At 43.9% G+C, this 20,984-nt stretch overlaps 1 protein-coding gene and 1 long non-coding RNA gene across 3 annotated transcripts in view; one reads left to right on the forward strand and one right to left on the reverse strand.

The window, feature by feature from the left end:
• KIAA2012 (KIAA2012 ortholog) overlaps positions 1 to 20,984 on the forward strand; it is a 148,440-nt gene that overhangs the window by 35,451 nt on the left and 92,005 nt on the right. The window contains exons 7-12 of the mRNA XM_007965877.3: positions 1,171 to 1,313; positions 3,330 to 3,513; positions 4,458 to 4,600; positions 7,122 to 7,290; positions 15,877 to 16,026; positions 19,526 to 19,702. Coding sequence (XP_007964068.2) covers positions 1,171 to 1,313; positions 3,330 to 3,513; positions 4,458 to 4,600; positions 7,122 to 7,290; positions 15,877 to 16,026; positions 19,526 to 19,702 — 966 coding nt within the window. The remainder of the gene's footprint in view (positions 1 to 1,170; positions 1,314 to 3,329; positions 3,514 to 4,457; positions 4,601 to 7,121; positions 7,291 to 15,876; positions 16,027 to 19,525; positions 19,703 to 20,984) is intronic.
• The window catches only part of LOC140712594 (uncharacterized), a 46,619-nt gene that overhangs the window by 23,121 nt on the left and 2,514 nt on the right, over positions 1 to 20,984 (reverse strand). The gene's annotated exons all lie outside the window — the stretch shown is intronic.

The raw sequence follows: 20,984 nt of genomic DNA on the forward strand, positions 1-20,984 counted from the left end.
CTGTATGGAGTTGAGATCCTCTCAGGAGCAGGCCTAATGTAGCCGTGGGTCACCTCATATTAATGAGTCCCCAGCCCATCAGAATTCCCTGGGCCACTAAAACCAGAGCAGACCCTCTGAACCTGAACCTGAACCTGAGCCTGAGCCTGTATTTCTTCCACCAACACTCAGCCTCAGTTCACTTCTAGCACGGCCTTCAGGAGCCACTGGGCAAAGGAAGGAGAGCTGGAGGGAGGGAGTAGCCCCACCTGTGGGCGATTGACTCTTGGCCCAGTGACGCCAAGGATGGAAATAATGAACGGGAGCAGAGAGGGAAGGTGAGGCTGGCTGGAGGCAGGAGGAGAAGCAGCTCCCAGAAGTCTTGTGATCCATCACACACAGGCCCCCAAAGCCTTCCAGAGCCCCTAGTTGAAAGACAACCCCGCATTGTTCCATGGAGCCGCATGCTGGGAATAAAGGTATTGCTAAAACTTGGCTCCAAACAAGGAAGCTTTGCCAGACTGTTTCAGCAATAAATCTACCTTGAGAAAGTGATGAAAACAGCTGCAGGACCCCTTAAACCATTGATGAAAGATTTGTTAACTATGTTGGAGTCATCTGTTGACTCAGATCCTTCCTGAGGGTTGCAGACAGTATAAGTTCAGAGAGCTAAACAGCAATCTCACCTCATTGCATTCGGCAGAGGCTTTTCTACAAATAAAGAGCCAGGAGACAGCCCTGGAATCCCAAGAGCTTGCTTCAGGCTGAGCACCTCCATGACAACAGAGCAGGCTGCAGGTCACGCCACCATAATCACACCACTGTCATCCACTAATCCCTCACAGTTTACAAAGGGCTGTCACATTCATTATCTTATTTGAGCTCCAGATAACTCTATAAGGAAGTGAGGGCAAGAAATCCGTATCCCCATTTTACAGATGGGGAAACTGTGTCTAAGAAATGAAGACTCAACCCTGAGCCTCCTGACTGCTAGTGCAACTCTGTTTCCACAGACCTGGCTGCCACTTCCAAGGAGGCACTATCAGAAATACAGAATAAGGGAGGAGGGGGAGCAAGGGAGGGCCTTGAGCACCTTTACTCAGAAAAGCAAGAAGGGTGGCAGTTTGGAGGCAGCAAGAACACCGCGTCCATTTCCGGGGTGACAAGCTGACCCGTTGTTCACCTTGGCAGGTCAACAGGGCCTGGATGAAGGGGAAGCTGGAGCTGCTGGACATGTGGACCAGGGCCCTCTAGCCAAGAACCATGGCAGTCAGGGGACTCGCTTGCCACCACTCAGGAAGCAGCCCTGGCAGGAAGACGAAACGCGGGCAGAGGTACCATTTCTTTTTTTTTTTTTTTTCTTTTCCCCCTAGATGGAGTCTCACTCTGTCACCCAGGCTGGAGCGCAATGGAGTGATTTTGGCTCACTGCAACCTCCACCTCTCAGGTTCAAGCATTTCTCCTGCCTCAGCCTCCCGAGTAGCTGGGACTACAGGTAAGTACCACCAGGCCTAGCTACTTTTTTGTATTTTAGTAGAGATGGGGTTTCACCATGTTGCCCAGGCTGGTCTCGAACTCCTGAGCTCAGGCAATCTGCCGGCCTCAGCCTCCCAAAGTGCTAGGATTACAGGCATGAGCTACCGAGCCTGGCCAGAGGTACCACTTCTAATGTGCTCTCCTCTGTCATTGTTCTTGACTACCGAGAGGATTCTCTCTCCCTTTGCCATTTCTTGATACCTCCACAGAAGGGAAGAGTACTTTGACCCTTTTGACCACTATTTCCCCGAAGTGTCACATATAGAACTCCTAGCATTGCAAGATGCTCCATTTAACAAAATTTTGGCTGGGTGCGGTGGCTCACGCCTATAATCCCAGCACTTTGGGAGACCGAGGCAGATGGATCACCTGAGGCCAGGAGTTCGAGACCAGCCTGGCCAACATGGCAAAACCCCGTCTCTACTAAAAATACAAAAATTAGCCAAGCATGGTGGCGGGCACTGTAATCCCAGTTACTCGGGAGGCTGAGGCAGGAGAATCGCTTGAACCTGGGAGGAGGAGGTTGTAGTAAGCCAAGATCGCACCATTGCACTCCAGCCTAGGCAACGGAGCAAAACCCTGCCTCTAAATAAATAAATGAGAGTTTCATAGGCAAATACATTGGGGAAGTTCTGCATGCCTTCTCCTGGAAAGTCACATGCGTAGATACAGAGAACTTCAAGAAGTTCTATAACATAGTCACCAGCTTAACTTTGTTAAACTCTGGGTTTTCCAAACTTAGGTAACCACAGATTCTCCCCTGACTCTTTGCTCATCTTGGCAGCTGTTAATCTTGTTTGGAAAATAGCTATTGCCTTAGACTCAGAAAAGCCTTGGTTTGGGTCCTGCTTTTTGCTAGTTATGATAAGCCTGTCCAAGAATCGTTAACTAACTTTGAGCCTGAATTCACCTCTTCTGTAAAATGGAGCTATTATCATATGTCTCACAAGGTTACTGTGAGGATTAAATGAGTTACAATATAGAAACACTTTCTAAACTCTAAGGCTGTGTGTGTGTGTGTGTGTGTGTGTGTGTGTGTACAAGATAACAATTGTTCAGAGCAACATAGACAATGTCTGCTCCCATCCTGAATAAACTCATTTGACTTACAAGAAGGTCATACACCAAGGAGAAGAGGAAAGGGGGAGAAGAGCCACAGAGTGGAAGGGCAGTGGGGAGAGACCTTTATTTTTGGGGGGTGGTAGGGAAGGGACACGATCTTGCTCTATTGCCCAGGCTGGAGTGCAGAGGCGCTACCACAGCTCACTACAGCCTTGACCTCCTGGGCTCAAGCAATCCTCTTGCCTCAGCCCCCTAAGTAGCTGGGACTACAAGTGTGTGCCACTATGCCTGGCTAATTTTTTAAATTTTTTTGTAGAGATTGGGTCTTGCCATGTTGCCCAGGCTGGTCTCAAACTCCTGAGCTCAAGCAATCCTCCTCCTTAGGCCTCCCAAAGTGCTAGGATTACAGGTGTGAGCCACTGTGTTCAGCCTGAGAAACATTTCATAATGGATAAAGACACCAATACTAGCACTTCATTTTGATTTTTAATCAAAATTTTGTGATTTTTTTCACAAGATAGCACTATATGTCAGGCATGGCTAAGTATCATTCTTTCTATCAACAACAATAAAATGTTTTATTGTAATAAACAGCATTAGAGAGCTTGCTGTTATAACCTTATTTTTCTTCCCAACCTGCAAAGGACATTTCATACTTGAAACCACAAGCCTAACCACGAGGGCTGTTAAAGAAACCTGCTCTGCCCTTTACAACAGCCTGTTTACAGGAATGTGTATTTGTCGTTCCCTAGGACACGTCAATAGAGAATCACCTTCGTTTATATGCTTCAAAGGAAAGATACAATGAAAAGACACAGCAAACCTTCAGGAAGGCCTTTGGGCATGGCCACATCGATTACTCTTGTCTCCCAAGTGACAAATCCCACATTACATTCTGTGGAGGCACCTTCCCTAATAGGAAGGCAGATCTCAGCGGTAAGAACCCAAATGTCTTGCTCACCGATCTGGGTAAACCCAGTCATGCAGAGTTCATATAAGGACACTGAAGCATGCCAAACATCACTTCCTTGTGCCACTCACCTTAGAAAATAAAAGCCAGGGCCGGGCGCGGTGGCTCAAGCCTGTAATCCCAGCACTTTGGGAGGCTGAGACGGGTGGATCACGAGGTCAGGAGATCAAGACCATCCTGGCTAACACGGTGAAACCCCGTCTCTACTAAAAAATACAAAAAACTAGCCGGGCGATGTGGCGGACGCCTGTAGTCCCAGCTACTCAGGAGGCTGAGGCAGGAGAATGGCGTGAACCCGGGAGGCGGAGCTTGCAGTGAGCTGAGATCCGGCCACTGCACTCCAGCCTGGGCGACAGAGCGAGACTCCGTCTCAAAAAAAAAAAAAAAAAAAAAGAAAATAAAAGCCAGAATCTAGCTGGACATGGGAATGAGACTCTGGCAGGTGCCTCTTTGTCTAGTGCTTAGCTGCATGCATTCGGAAATCACACTTTCTGGGCTCAAGTTACTCCTACTTACAGCTGTGATCTTGGGCATATTAACCAATATTGCTGATGCTCAGTTTTCTCATCTGTAGAATGGGGATAATGATAACCCCATAAGTCTATTGTGTAAATTGAGTTAATGTACATGAAATATCTACATAACTCTTTCCCCATATTTAGAGCTCAATAAATATTAATTATTATCGTTATCGTTCTCTTTATCGCCTGACTCAGCCAGCGAGACCTCAACCCAGATCAGGAGACTAGGGGTCTCTGAACCTCCCTCCCCCAAGGCTAGGGCTGTCCCAGTGCCCAAGCACACTCCCTGCCTTTCTCCCCATTAACCACAATATGATAAAGGTCAAAACTCAACTGTTCATCCCCATACCTGCAATTAATATATTCTCATTCTCATCCTGTTTTTAAAGATAAACAAAGGAATGTGAAACTCCACAAGGCCAGAAGCGGCCACTTGTTACAGGCGCTTCCTGCTGAAAAATGCCTCTTCCCTCCTGTAGCATCTGCCACTGGCTCCGGAATAATCACCCCTGGGGAAGTGAAGAAGAAAAAGGTTGTGTGTATATGTATGTTTGTGCACGCAGGAGAAAGAGAGAGAGAGGAGGGAAGAGAGAGAGATTAATCCCAATCTGGAAATAAGGTGACTCAGAAGGATGTCTCAGAAGAGAACTGGCATCTCTAGCGTCTGAGCTGACCAGGCGGAGCTGGAATAGAACTGTAGTAATTTACTAAAGATTGAAAATTGTGAAGGGCAAGGAATTTCAGCTGCCACCAATTCTACCTTAAAGCATGTGTTATTACCACACTCCCTGACAGCGACAGAATTCTTTGATTTCTTAAGGGGCAAGGGATGATCTGTAAACGTTTTAAAGGACAGAATTTGAGTTTGTAAGCAGTAAACCCACTTCAGATTCAAAATTCTGGAGATCTTGAATCCAGCAACAGTTTGGCTCCACTGAGGGTCTATCGCCTTTGAAAATGTAGGGGAAATTTTGCAAGTCTATCCACCTCCTTTGGGAGCCAAATACACTTTCTTTATTAGAGATGCCCTTGGCTGTCTCTGGTCCGGTCCTGCCTTGCAGTTCTATGTGGGCCTGTCTTCAGTGTTTGGAAGCACCAGTGATGAATGGGGACAAGCAAGGGCCCCAGGATGTTCTGCCCAGAGTAGCCATGGGAACATGAGCAGGTCACTCACACACTCTGAGCACAGTGACTTTATTATATATATTATCTGTGTATACAGATAATAACGTCAACCTTACAGGGCTGGTAGAAAAGATGAAGCACTTTTAGGAAAGTACGTTGTATCTGACTGTGATCTACAGCGATGTTGATTAATTGTAGGGATTCGTGTCATCTGAAGTGTTCCTCAAGCAGCCATGGGCACTCCAGGTGGTCCTGCTGCCAGTGAGGGAGGTTGTTTACAGTCTGTTCAAGATTTTCTCAGATTTCCTGTGTCTGAGTTGATCTAAACCTTTCCATCCACACCAGAAGGGTTTCTGTCTTCCCAGGTTCCTTTGGTGCAGGAGTGAATAGCAGGCCTGACCTGCCAGGCTCACCACAGGCCTAAGGAAAGCCCTCAACTTTGCTCCTGGGTCCGCTCAGAACTGAGCCAGGCCCAGAGGAAAGGAGTCCGTTCCCTCCGCCCATGTATGTGGTTTCACAGAGCAAAGCAATATTTTCCACCATACTAAAACTCTGTGTAAATTTTTAATTAGGGTAAAGAAATTAAATCTTGGCTTGTCAGCCATACCTCACACAAATCATTTGAGTGTCCACATTGATTTCTCAATGCAAACCTTGTCAAACAAAATGCACACGGTCAGTATTCAAAATAGGGCAGTTGGTGTGGGCAGCCGGCACCTGGACAGTGAAGGTCTCCAGGAACATAAAGATCCTATGTGCGTGTGTTTGGTTTATCATTTTCTTAATGTCTCGAAATTATAAATATTACCCTGCAAAGATTTGGTTGAATTTCCTTCCTCAATCAACTCTAAATACACAGGTTGCTTATGTATGCTTCTGATCTTTTTTTTTCTTTTTGAATACTAAAAAGGAGACACTAGAAGGGTGTCTGACTTCCCAGATTTCTTTGGACCAGGAGCAAACAGCAGGCCTAACGCTTTTCTTTTTCCTCCTATGAAACTGAACTCCTGAAACCAGCACATGTATACATTTCACAGAGCCAAGTTCCTATGTTAAAAGTTGCAAACTAAAAGGAGAAATTTTCAGCAACCTCTGAATAATTAGAAACAGGAGGCTCTACTACCCCCAGTGAATCTCTCATACACACACACATACACATACACATACACGCACACACACACACTTTTTGGGGGACAGAAAAAAACTGGACAAAATCAGTTGCTGATTCTGCCACACAATGATTCTTTTTCAGCTATGTTCATATTACACAAGCATGAAAAAGCTCCCATTTTTTCTGCTAGTGGCTAGATAAATGCTAATGAGAAGAGAGTCTACTCTCAAAGAAATATGGAAGTAATCCTAGTTTCAAACACTATTATAATTGCATATATTAGCTCATTTAATTCTTACAACAACCTTATGATGTAGATAGTATGATTACTCTTATTTTACAGAGGAAGAAACTGTGGCTTAGCATAAATAAGGTCAGCAATCACAAATGCTATTTCCTGCCCCTTCTTAGTGAAAAGCTTGCTCAAACAATGTTCTGTACTTTGCTTTTTCCCTTAACAACACATGCTGAGATTTCTCCCAATCAGTTCAAAGAGATCTCAGATATGTCATATTAGTCTGGCTCAGTTTTTCCAGCTGCAAGAAAAAGAAAGACTATATATCCTCTCAAAGGCTCTTAAACTGAGCATGTTTATAATTCTCAGAGGAATCACAGGCAGGATTAACAGGGGCATATTCTGGATCCCAGGACACCAAGTGGTACCACTGAAGTCAGATACCAGCTCCCAGCTGGATTAGCTTACCTCTCTCAGCAGCTCCGGGTGCAAGAGATACAATAAGAGACAGTATCGTTTGCCCCTGCAGGCAGCAGGGTTTGGACACCTGCCATGTTCATTTTGTTTTTAAATTTTCTCCAGGCACCAAAGGCTTTGAAATTACCTCCTATCTCAGAAGAACCACCCAGAGTCTTGGAGCCCCTGAAGAGTCAATTTAAAGCCAATGAGCCCCCAACAGAGCTCTTCATCTTCCCAGTGGAGATTCATTACCACATCCAACACCCGCCAAAAGAGAAAGCCCACAGAAGAGGTAGGTCCCAGGTGCATGGGCGCTCCTGAGGGAGAGCCTGGGATGGTGGGGGGGAGAGGGTCCTGCCAATTCTACCTGCTCCTACATCATGGCTGACCTTCCCTATGGTCATCCCCTTCAGAGAATATTTTTTAAAGAAGGAAAAAGGGTAAAATCTAGAAGAAGATCTCTTCTGATCATATTCAATTGGATTTTTAACATATTTATTATACTCTTCATTAAGCAATGCATTTTGTTAAGCTGTGGAAGAGAAAGGAAGACAGGTATATACATAAATAAGTCCACTGCACCATAGGTGTTATAAAAGGGCAAGAACTTTTCAGGCAGCTTACAAAAAAATCAATGTATAAAACAAGACAACTAAAATTGAAATTGGAAAAAAAAAAAAAAACTAGGTAAAAGGAGTAGAGAAATAGATGTTATCAGACATCTGAGATGAATTCATGGTTTGACGTAAGTACTGGATTTAGCTGAGTTTCCTGGCAGCCAAAGTAAAAATGACACTTGAATCTTTGTATCTCCATTTTATAAAAGAAAGATAAAAGTTCATCCAAAAAGTCATTTTCCTGATTTTGAATTAGGTTATTTTGTAAGGGATGACCTCTATAATCTTTGCCAGGACAGAGATTATGTGCTTCTAAGCAAAGTTCTAAGAGAATATGAGCAAGGGAGATCAATTCCAACTGGCGATGTGGGCTTTTTAGGGGAAGCCTCTGAGTGACGTCTCACCCTGTATCACAAGGAAAAACTCTTTCTGACTTTCCTTTCATTCCATAGTACTCTTGTTTAAGACACATTCTTGCTCCAGGACTTCTCCGGGCCCTTTGAGGCAAAAGGTGTCCTAGTTTTGACAGGAGTCCTAGTTCTGAGTTTTCTAGAAACTTCAGCTGAGACTGCCACTGGCTTTTTAGAGAGTTTGACTCCTGAGAATCACACAGACAGCCATTTTGTTCTAAGACTGTTTGGACTTCTCACTGGAAAGAATGCCAAACAGTGGAGCTTAAAAGACCAATTGAAGGGGACATGAAGGAACTTTCCTGGGTGATGAAAATGTTCTCACTCTGGGTTGGTTGTATGGATTATGGGTGTGTCAAAACTCATTGAACTGTACACTTAAGATCTGTGCAATTCACTATATGTGGATTTTACCTTGCCAAAAAAATTACTCAGCTCCCTAAAAAAAAAAAAAAATCAACAACACAGTGTTTTAAAATGCAGGTCTTCTTATTCAGGTGTGGTGAGGCCAACAGATCAGGAGACAGCTGGCAATGAAAAGATCGTTTGTTACTCACAGTTCCCGAAGAGGAGGAGGCATGCCACACCATGCAGGGCCACACGGGGGCGCACCAACCTCCAGGAGGCAGAAGGCAGGGAGCACAGCCAAGAGGTCGTATTGTGGTTTTCATAGAAGGAATACAGGCAAGGCAGAGTAAGCAATCTAAGCAGATTTAGAATTGTCTAGTTTGAGTAATTCAGCCAGCTCTCTGGCATAGGGGCTGTCCCTTGCTGTCTTGTACTGGTCCTCTAATAATTACAGCAGGCAGATGGTAGCCTGGGAATGTATGAGTTTGATAAAGGAGGTTGTTGGGGGTTAGGAACTCTGGGTTGGTGGGGGTGCATATGACAGGTATGTTCCCAGGTGAGTCATTTACTGTCTCTAGGAATTGGCCAGCCCTCGGAGGGACAGTCAGGTCTCAGATGTCAAAACATCAGAATGAAAAGATATACTTGGGAGGTTCCAAGATGGCCAAATAGGAACAGCTCCAGTCTACAGCTCCCAGCGTGAGCGACGCAGAAGACGGGTGATTTCTGCATTTCCAACTGAGGAACGCAGCTCCTCGCCAGCAATGGAACAAAGCTGGATGGAAAATGACTTTGACAAGTTGAGAGAAGAAGGCTTCAGAAGATCGTTAACAACAAACTTCTCCGAGCTGAAGGAGGATGTTCGAACCCATTGCAAAGAAGCTAAAAACCTTGGAAAAAAGATTGGATGAATGGCTAACTAGAATAAACAGTGTAGAGAAGACTTTAAATGACCTGATGGAGCTGAAAACCATGGCACGAGCACTGTGTGACGCATGCACAAGCTTCAGTAGCCGATTTGATCAACTGGAAGAAAGGGTATCAGTGACTGAAGATCAAACGAATGAAATGAAGCAAGAAGAGAAGTTTAGAGAAAAAAGAGTAAAAAGAAATGAACAAAGCCTCCAAGAAATATGGGACTATGTGAAAAGACCAAATCTATGTCTGATTGGTGTACCTGAAAGTGACGGAGAGAATGGAACCAAGTTGGAAAACACTCTGCAGGATATAATCCAGGAGAACTTCCCCAACCTAGCAAGGCAGGCCAACATTCAAATTCGAAATACAGAGAATGCCACAAAGATACTCCTCAAGAAGAGCAACTCCAAGACACATAATTGTCAGATTCACCAAAGTTGAAATGAAGGAAAAAATGTTAAGGGCAGCCAGAGAGAAAGGTCGGGTTACCCACAAAGCGAAGCCCATCAGACTAATAGCAGATCTCTCGGCAGAAACTCTACAAGCCAGAAGAAAGTGGGGGCCAATGTTCAATATTCTTAAATTTTTGGCTGGGCACGGTGGCTCAAGCCTGTAATCCCAGAACTTTGGGAGGCCGAGATGGGCGAATCACGAGGTCAGGAGTTCGAGACCATCCTGGCTAACAAGGTGAAACCCCGTCTCTACTAAAAAATACAAAAAACTAGCCGGCGAGGTGGTGGGCGCCTGTAGTCCCAGCTACACAGGAGGCTGAGGCAGGAGAATGGTGTGAACCTGGGAGGCAGAGCTTGCAGTGAGCTGAGATCCGGCCACTGCACTCCTGCCTGGGGCAACGGAGAGAGACCCCGTCTCAAAAAAATAAAAAAAAATTTCAACCCAGAATTTCATATCCAGCGAAACTAAGCTTCATAAGTGAAGGAGAAATAAAATCCTTTACAGACAAGCAAATGCTGAGAGATTTTGTCACCAGCAGGCCTGCCTTACAAGAGCTCCTGAAGAAAGCACAAAACATGGAAAAGAACAACCAGTACCAACCACTGCAAAAACATGCCAAATTGTAAAGACCATCGATGCCAGGAAGAAACTGCATCAACTAATGAGCAAAATAACCAGTTAACGTCATAATGAGAGGATCAAATTCACACATAACAATATTAACCTTAAATGTAAATGGGCTAAATGCTCCAATTAAAAGACACAGACTGGCAAATTGGATAAAGAGTCAAGACCCATCAGTGTGCTGTATTCAGGAGACACATCTCACATGCAGAGACACACATAGGCTCAAAATAAAGGGATAGAGGAAGATCTACCAAGCAAATGGAAAACAAAAAAAAAAGCAGGCGTTGTGATCCTAGTCTCTGATAAAACAGACTTTAAACCAACAAAGATCAGAAGAGACAAAGAAGGCCGTTACATAATGGTAAAGGGATCAATTCAACAAGAAGAGCTAACTATCCTAAATATATATGCACCCAATACAGGAGCACCCAGATTCATAAAGCAAGTCCTTAGAGACCTACAAAGAGACTTAGATTCCCACAAAATAATAATAGGAGACTTTAACACCCCACTGTCAACATTAGATCCACAAGACAAAAAGTTAACCAGGATATTCAGGAATTGAACTCAGCTCTGCACCAAGCAGACCTAATAGACATCTACAGAACTCTCTATCCCAAATCAACAGAATATACATTCTTCTCAGCACCACATCACACTTATTCCAGAATTGACCACATAATTGGAAGTAAAGCACTCCACAGCAAACGTAAAACAACAGAAATTATAACAAACTGTCTCTCAGACTATAGTGCAATCAAACTAGAATTCAGGATTAAGAAACTCACTCAAAACCACTCAACCACATAGAAACTGAACAACCTGCTCCTGAATGACTACTGGGTACATAATGAAATGAAGACAGAAATAAAGATGTTCTTTGCAACCAATGAGAACAAAGACACAACATACCAGAATCTTTGAGACACATTTAAAGCAATGTGTAGAGGGAAATTTATAGCACTAAATGCCCACAAGAGAAAGCAGGAAAGATCTAAAATTGACATCCTAATATCACAATTAAAAGAACTAGAGAAGCAAGAGCAGACACATTCAAAAGCTAGCAGAAGAAATAACTAAGATCAGAGCAGAACTGAAGGAGATAGAGACACAAAAAAACCCTTCAAAAAATCAATGAATCCAGAAGCCGGTTTTTTGAAAAGATCAACAAAATAGATAGACCACTAGCAAAACTAATAAAGAAGAAAAGAAAGAAGAATCAAATAGATGCAATAAAAAATGATAAAGGGGATATTACCACCAATCCCACAGAAATACAACCTACCATCAGAGAATACTATAAACACCTCTATGCAAATAAACTAGAAAATCTAGAAGAAATGGATAAATTCCTGGACACATTCACCCTCCTAAGACTAAACCAGGAAGAAGTTGAATTCCTGAATAGACCAATGACAGGCTCTGAAATTGAGGCAATAATTAAGAGCCTACCAACCAAAAAAGTCCAAGACCAGACGGATTCATAGCCGAATTCTACCAGAGGTACAAAGAGGAGCTGGTGCCATTCCTTCTGAAACTATTCCAATCAATAGAAAAAGAGGAAATCCTCCCTAACTCATTTTATGAGGCCAGCATCATCCTGATACCAAAGCTTGTTAGAGACACAACAAAAAAAGAGAATTTTAGACCAGTATCTCTGATGAACATCGATGCAAAAATCCTCAATAAAATACTGGCAAACCGAATCCAGCAGCACATCAAAAAGCTTATCCACCATGATGAAGTTGGCTTCATCCCTGGGATGCAAGGCTGGTTCAACATATGCAAATCAATAAACGTAATCCATCATATAAACAGAACCAAAGACAAAAACCACATGATTATCTCAACAGATTCAGAAAAGGCCTTCGACAAAATTCAACAACGCTTCATGCTAAAACCTCTCAATAAATTAGGTATTGATGGGACATATCTCAAAACAATAAGAGCTATTTATGACAAACCCACAGCCAATATCATACTAAATGGGCAAAAACTGGAAGCATTCTCTTTGAAAACTGGCACAAGACAGGGACACCCTCTCTCACCACTCCTATTCAACATAGTGTTGGAAGTTCTGGCCACGCCAATGAGGCAGGAGAAAGAAAGGCTATTCAACTAGGAAAAGAGGAAGTCATATTGTCCCTGTTTGCAGATGACATGATTGTATATTTAGAAAACCCCATCATCTTAGCCCCAAATCTTCTTAAACTGATAAGCAGCTTCAGCAAAGTCTCAGGATACAAAATCAATGTGCAAAAATCACAAGCATTCCTATACACCAATAACAGACAAACAGAGAGCCAAATCATGAGTGAACTCACATTCACAATTGCTTCAAAGAAAATAAAATACTTAAGAATCCAACTTACAAGGGATGTAAAGGACCTCTTCAAGGAGAATTACAAACCACTGCTCAACGAAATAAAAGAGGACACAAACAAATGGAAGAACTTTCCGTGCTCATGGATAGGAAGAATCAATATCATGAAAATAGCCATACTGCCCAAGGTAATTTATGGATTCAATGCCATCCCCATCAAGCTACCAATGACTTTCTTCACAGAATTGGAAAAAACTACTTTAAAGTTCATATGGAACCGAAAAACAGCCCGCATTGCCAAGACAATCCTAAGCCAAAAGAGCAAAGCTGGAGGCATCACACTACCTGACTTCAAACCATACTACAAGGCTACAGTAACCAAAACAGCATGGTACTGGTACCAAAACAGAGATATAGACCAATGGAACAGAACAGAGCCCTCAGAAATAATACCACACATCTACAACCATCTGATCTTTGACAAACCTGACAAAAACAAGAAATGGGGAAAGGATTCCCTATTTAATAAATGGTGCTGGGAAAACTGGCTAGACATGTAGAAAGCTGAAACTGGATCCCTTCCTCATACCTTAAACAAAAATTAATTCAAGATGGATTAAAGACTTAAATGTCAGATCTAAAACCATAAAAACCCTAGAAGAAAACCTAGGCAATACCATTCAGGCCATAGGCATGGGCAAGGACTTCATGTCTAAAACACCAAAAGCAATGGCAACAAAAGCCAAAATTGAGAAATGGGATCTAATTAAACTAAAGAACTTCTGCACAGCAAATAAACTACCATCAGAGTGAACAGGCAACATAGAGAATGGGAGAAAATTTTTGCAATCTACCCATCTGACAAAGGGCTAATATCCAGAATCTACAAAGAACTTAAACAAATTTACAAGAAAAAATCAAACAACCCCATCAAAAAGTGGGCAAAGAATATGAACAGACACTTCTCAAAAGAAGACATTTATGCAGTCAACAGACACATGAAAAAAATGCTCATCATCACCGGCCATCAGAGAAATGCAAAGCAAAACCACAGTGAGATACCATCTCACACCAGTTAGAATAGCGATCATTAAGAAATCAGGAAACAACAGGTGCTGGAGAGGATGTGGAGAAATAGGAACACTTTTACACTGTTGGTGGGACTGTAAACTAGTTCAACCATTGTGGAAGACAGTGTGGTGATTCCTCAAGGATCTAGAACTAGAAATACCATTTGACCCAGCCATCCCATTACTGGGTATATACCCAAAGGATTATAAATCATGCTGCTATAAAGACACATGCACACGTATGTTTATTGCGGCACTATTCACAATAGCAAAGACTTGGAACCAACCCAAATGTTTATCAATGATAGACTGGATTAAGAAAATGTGGCACATAAGGCTGGGCGCGGTGGCTCAAGCCTGTAATCTCAGCACTTTGGGAGGCCGAGACGGGCGGATCACGAGGTCAGGAGATCGAGACCATCCTGGCTAACACAGTGAAACCCCGTCTCTACTAAAAAATACAAAAAATTAGCCAGGCAAGGTGGTGGGCGTCTGTAGTCCCATCTACTCAGGAGGCTGAGGTAGGAGAATGGTGTAAACCCGGGAGGTGGAGCTTGCAGTGAGCTGAGATCCGGCCACTGCACTCCAGCCTGGGCGACAGAGCGAGACTCCGTCTCAAAAAAAAAAAAAGAAAAGAAAATGTGGCACATATACACCATGGAATACTATGCAGCCATAAAAAAGGATGAGTTCATGTCCTTTGTAGGGACATGGATGAAGCTGGAAACCATCATTCTGAGCAAACTATCGCAAGGACAGAAAACCAAACACCGTATGTTCTCACTCATAGGTGGGAATTGAACAATGAGAGCATTTGGACACAGGGTGGGAACACCACATACCAGGGCCTGTCATGGGGTGAGGGGAGAGGGGAGGGATAGCATTAGAAGATATACCTAATGTGAAAGACGAGTTAAGGGGTGCAGCATAGCAACATGGGGCACATGTATACGTATGTAACAAATGTGCATGTTGTGCACATGTACCCTAGAACTTAAAGTATAATAATAATAAATAAATAAATAAATAGATATATATATACACACACACACACACACACACACACACACACTTAATAAAAAGAGAGACAAGACTATTCACAAGATTGGGTTCGATCTGATTATTTTCCATGATGACCCTGATAGGAAGGTGAGGAAAACCACCAGGCCATCATGAACCAGATTCTTAAAACCAGATGCACCGAGCTTGCCAACACACTGACAATGCAACATAGGAATCGGGTACAAAGAAAGTGAATTCATGGAGTTCTTCCCTCATTTACATGTCATGAGGACCCTCCTTTAAAAGCATCAGAAGTCTAACTCAAAATGTGTTAAGCTAAAAGAAAGGAAAGGGGAAAAAGGAAGGAAAGACAGAAGGAAGGAAGAAAGGGAGAAAGGGAAAGAAGGAAAAGGAAAGAAGGAAGGAAGGGAAGCAATGAAGGAAGGGAAGAAAGGAAGGAAGGAAGGGAAGAAGGGAAGGGAGGGAGAGAGGGAAGGAAGGAGGAAGGAAGGAGGAAGGAAAGAGGGAAGCGAAGGGAGGGGAGAGGATGAAAGGAAAGGAGAAAGGAAGGAAGGAAGGAAGGAAGGAAGGAAGGAAGGAAGGAAGGAAGGAAGGAAGGAAGGAAGGAAGGAAGGAAAGAAAGAAGGAATTGGTTCATGCAAGAATCAGGTAACTGCAGGAGCAGCTGAATCTAGGCCTCGGAAAATATGTGCGCAGTACTTGTCTCTCAACTCTGTTAGCCTTTCCTCTCAAGCAGGCTCTTACTATGAGGTGATAAAGACGTCTTCCTGCAATTCCCTGCCAATCTCCTTCCTGTTAACCTCTATAGAAAGGATATGCCTCTTAAAAGCTCTTGCAAAGCGCAGAAATCACCCGTGATTGACCAGACTAGGGTCATGTGCCCACCTCGGAACCAATCTCTCTGGCCAAGGCAATGAGGTACCCCCATGCCAGGCTTCAGTTCCATGCCCCTCTCTGGAATCAGCAAATGGACACTGCTCCAACCAAACCACATGGTGTGAGCAAGGAAGGCATAGGTCCCCAAAAGAAGAGACATTAGGCAAAAACAACAGACCTCTGCTACAACTCAGCCTCCTCTTTTTCTCCTAGGTGCTCCACACCCTAAGTCAGAACCAGAAAGAAGCGAAGAAGCCAGGCCTGTGTGGAAACCTCCCCTAAAGCCTGTGTCCTTAGAAACGCCACGGGAGTTAACGGTGCATCTCCCAGTGGACGCGGGCAGGGACACACTCTCACCTCAAGGTAGCTCCTCCCTCCCTCCAGCATCCCTCGGGAACCTCACTCTGAAGGGAAGCAAGGCAAGACACACAACGGTCCACAGCCAAGGAAAAGGAGGCTGGAAGGGAGATTCGTTCACTGGCAACCACTGGAAGATGGCCTTTGTGCAGGCAGCAGCTGCCTTCACCAAAGTGCTGCACTAAAACTAACAGTGTCCAGTTCACCAGTTACCTACTCCCTAACTCATCCCACTACTAGTTTCTGGTTGCAGATGTAGAAAGGCATCAAACTTCCTGAAAGTTTGCTGCATGCCTGACAGTTTATCCTGTATTTTTAAACAATGAAATTTCATCTCTAATCTGTTTATAAATAGGTATTTATTCATTAAAAAGTCCATAATATCAGCGGGGTGTGGTGGCTCATGCCTATAATCCCAGCACTTTGGGAGGCTGAGGTGGGTGGGGATCACTTGAGGTCAGGAGTTCGCCAGCCTGACCAATGTGGCGAAACCCCATCTCTACTAAAAGTACAAAAAGTTAGCCAGGCGTGGCGGTGCACACCTGTAATCCCCGCTACTCAGGTGGCTGAGGCACAAGAATCACTTGAACCCAGGAGGCAGAGGTTGCAGGGAGCTGAGATTGTGCCACTGCACTCCAGCCTGGGTGACAGAGCAAGACCCTGTCTGGAAAAAAAAAAAAAAAAAAAAATCCATAATATTGATAAAAGTCTTCACTCCAATTTCCATGACATGTGGACATTTGAAAATATACACATGGGTGCATCTAAGTGTTTGTGTTTATGTGTTGGATAGGTCGGAAGTAACAGGCCATATTTAGAAAGCTCCCCATTTTCAGAAAGCTGAGCCTCCTTTCCAAAAGGCATGTGCAAGATGACAGTATCACAGATGTCAAGTGACGTCTGCTGCTGGTATCAGAAATAGGAAGATGCACATTAATGTGTTTGGAGTTCTTCCTCTGTGCCAGGCACTGTTCTTAGTTTTTAACATGTATTCTCTCAGGTACTCCTCACAGCAATCCTCTCCTCCTTTTACAGATCAGAAAACAGAAGCCCTGAGAGATAAGTAGTATGTTTGAGGTCACATAACTATAAGTGGCCTCACTAGGATTGGAGCTCAGGGCTTCCAGTGCCAGAATCCATATTCTTACTCATTATACTACATTTCCTTTCAGAATAAGCCCAACATAGTGATTTTCTAACTAATACCAAAAAAATAAAAAAGAATAAAAGAATAAACCAAACAATGAACCTAGATCAGGACATCCTCAAAACATTTAGAGAATGTCCTTTGATTATTGAGGCAGAGGCTTATTTGGTCTATCTCTTAAGTGGGAGTTAATGATCCTAAAAACTTTAATGTTTCCTTTTTTAAAAAAAATCCAAATATGGGCAGGGATCACCCTGCAAATAGAGAAAAAAGCACCTTTCTGCTTATGGGCCACAATGCGAGGTGCATAGCTGGAGCCATGAGACAAAGGACACCAGTGATCTTCATCTTCCGTAGTGTTCATTTTGCACTGCCCTATACTTGTGTTGAGCTGCCATGCCCACCAGGAACTGAGTGCCAGAACTTGCCCCTCCTCTGCTCTCTGCCAGAAAGAAACTGGTTTAAGAAGCCCCTTGGTATAAATTATGCATGCGACCGAACCTGGGAGTAGATGCAGAAAGAAAGGGACCTAAAGAGGCAGTTCTGGCCGGGCGCGGTGGCTCACACCTGTAATCCCAGCACTTCGGGAGGCCAAGGTGGCAGATCACCAAAGGTCGGGAGTTCGAGACCAGCCTGACCAACATGGTGAAACCCCATCTCAACTAAAAATACAAAAATTAGCTGGGTGTAGTGGCACACACCTGTAATCCCAGCTACTCTGGAGGCTGAGGCACAAGAATTGTTTGAATCCAGGAGACAGAGGTTGCAGTGAGCCAAGATCATGCCACTGAACTCCAGCCTGGGTGACAGAGAGAGGCTCTGTCTAAAAAACAACAACAACAACAACAAAGAGGCAGTTCATCATGGCAGTCATCACACAGAGGCCCCTGCTGCATGGGCATGTTGATGCTGAGTGGGACTGCTCCATTGCCACAGAGGCGGCACACGCATCCACACATATATATTTTTTTTATTTTATTGCTTAACCACCTGAGAGTAAGTTGCAGACATTGTACCGTTTATCCCTTATCAGCACGTATCTCCTAAGTCCAGGAATATTCTCCCTCCTAGCCACATACAATTACCACACTCAAGAAAGCAAACACTGATATAATAGTACTTTCTAATTTCTAATTCATAGTCACATTTCTCTATTTATACTAATAATGGTCCTTTATTATAGCTTTTTTTCAACCTAGAATTCAACTCAGGATCATGCATTACATTTAGTGGTCCCACTCGATAGAATCTTTTCATCGAGAAGAGTCCCCCAGTCTTGTTTTTCATGATATTGACATTTTTTAAGAAGACGGGCCAGTTGCTTTGCAGAATTACCTTCAATTTGGATTTTTCTATTTCCTCATAATGAGATTCAGATCAAACCTTTTGGTAGGAATATCACAGAGGTGACGTTGTGTCCTTCTCGGCCCATCATATCAAGGGTTGCAAAATGTCAGTTTCTTCCATTGCAGGTGATGTTAAATTTCATTATTTGGTTAAAGGTGATGTCTGCCCCATTTTTCCATTGTAAAGACACTTTGCCTCTTTTTAATGAATTAGTAGTCTGTGATAATTTGAGACCACATGAAGCCAATTTTTAAACCCAAATATTAATAGCAACTATTGTTTTAAATGTGAAATAAAGACCACTTCCTCTGAAAGAGGCAAAGCCAAGGCCTCAGTCACTTGGGTTCCTGTGTTTCCTGCTTCCTAGAGCAGGCCCTGTTGGTGTTGAGAAAAGAAAATGGAGGCAGAGGATAGGGTATGCTTTATGGAATGCTACCGTCAATCCTGATGCCCTTTGACTTCCATCTGGAAGGTAGCACATTTTATTTAACCCTGACGAAGAAATGCGATCATTGACTCTGCCTAGCAAAACTACTTTGTGCTCAGAAATCTGTATCCAATAATCTCATCAGCTCTAAAGCTGGGATCTCTCTAGTCAGAGCCTTGGGACTGAGGATGGAAGGAGTTTGCACCCTCTCCAGTCCTCCTTCCATCTCAGGATTTCATCCATAAGATGAGAATAAAAACAACCACCATTCAGTTCCTCCCAGTTCTTGGCAATTTTTCAAATGAACAGCCACGATTCTAGTCAAGAGCCATGTCATTTTGGCCATGGAAGATATCAGGTCCCTGCTGCTTAGCAGGACTGGAAAAGAGGGACAAACCTGAGAATGAGTAGAATAAACCATCCTAACACCAGGACGGTTTCTCCCTTCTAGCCACAATACAATTACCCGTTCTTCATAGCAGTCTTCACACAGAGGTCCTTTAACCACGTTAGAAGAGAGCCTCCTTCTCCTTCCTGCTGATTCTGGTTTCTCACACAGGCTTTTTCCCCTTTTGTTTTAAAAGATGATGATGCCCCGCCCCACGATGTGGCCCCACCATTGGATCTTCTACCCCCGATTAAAGGGAAAAAAAGTCCCGAGAGCCAGAAAGGCCTGGATAGCCCTAGGACATCAGGCCGCAGCAGCCCCCCATGTCTCCCGCACATGAGAGCGCCCAGGAGGGCACTGCCAGCAGCTCAAGGTAACCATTCCCAGGGTGCATAGATGCCCCCGACTGGCTGGTATGTGGCTCATTTCCAGGGCTGTGTGGCTGCTGTGATGTAAGTTTTCTGAAAGGCACTCCATTGAAAAGGGGTAATTGACACAGTTTCTGATGATGTCAGTGGCATTAATGTTCCCCATGCATATTCCTAAAGGGTCAGTACATGTTTTAAGGGTTTGCTGCACCGACATGCACTGCCACGCTGTTTTGTGCTTTCCTCACTCCTGGCAGCAGCATTTGATGACACAGCTCCCTGTGCTCCTGGGGGAGACACACTACTGGATTTACCAGGCACACTCCAAACTGAGCCATAACTCTTGCCCCCTGAGGCAAGAGAGCCTGATGAGCCTGCCAACAGAAGAGTCCCCAGACAGAAGTCAACTCCAGCCCAGGGCAGAGCCTGTTCACAGAGACAAAAGGACCCCAATTCCTAGGGAAGGGTGAGGCAGGGCAAGGCCATTCCCTCTAGGTTTTAGCCTTACTTAAAGTGCTTATCCTTAAGGAGCTAATAGTCAAGGAGGGGACTAAGATGCTTATACAGAGCAATAATGCAAGGACAGTGCAAGAGCAGCTCCCCTGAGGCTTCCATCTAAAGGTAGCTCATAGAGCAAAAATTGCCTAGAGTCCAAGTTACCCCGGAAAATCCCTGGGAAGGTGCCACACTGGAGACTGACAGACCATTTTCAGGAACGTGTGGTCCAGGCAGCTGTTTCTCCTTCGTTGAAGGCTTGGACTGCTTTCTCAGTTTGAGCACCAGATGAAGAAGATGACATGTGTTTGGGGGACAGATTGTATAAAGAAAGAGGTACCTCTGTTAACAGCAGAATCACACTCAGGGCTGCGAGAAACTCACACTTTGAGAGGCATATGGGAACAGAGAGCCATCATGGAGGCAACAGATTTCACATCTTTCATTTCATGCTCACTCAGGGACAGAATGCCTCAGTATTTAAATCAGTCTCGCTTGCTCTCTCTCTCTCCCCCTGCCCAGCACACCCCCCTCTCATTCTCTCCCCAGAGCGTATGTAATTGAATTCTTTAAGCATAAATTAAATCCACAGATTAATAGTTCCATTCTGTGTTTGCAGCTTCTGTTTCAGGCTGAGATGGTCAAAATTAAATCCCTTCCTTGCCCGCAACATTCTCTCTACCCCTAGAGACACTGTTTTCACCTAGAAACTATTCCAAGGTTGGAACCTCTCTTTCACAAACCACTCCCCTTTATACTTGTGCGGCAGCAATGCTCCTTTAATTCTGATGC

The sequence above is a fragment of the Chlorocebus sabaeus genome, chromosome 10, assembly GCF_047675955.1.
Source record: "Chlorocebus sabaeus isolate Y175 chromosome 10, mChlSab1.0.hap1, whole genome shotgun sequence".
Taxonomy (NCBI): Eukaryota; Metazoa; Chordata; class Mammalia; order Primates; family Cercopithecidae; genus Chlorocebus; species Chlorocebus sabaeus.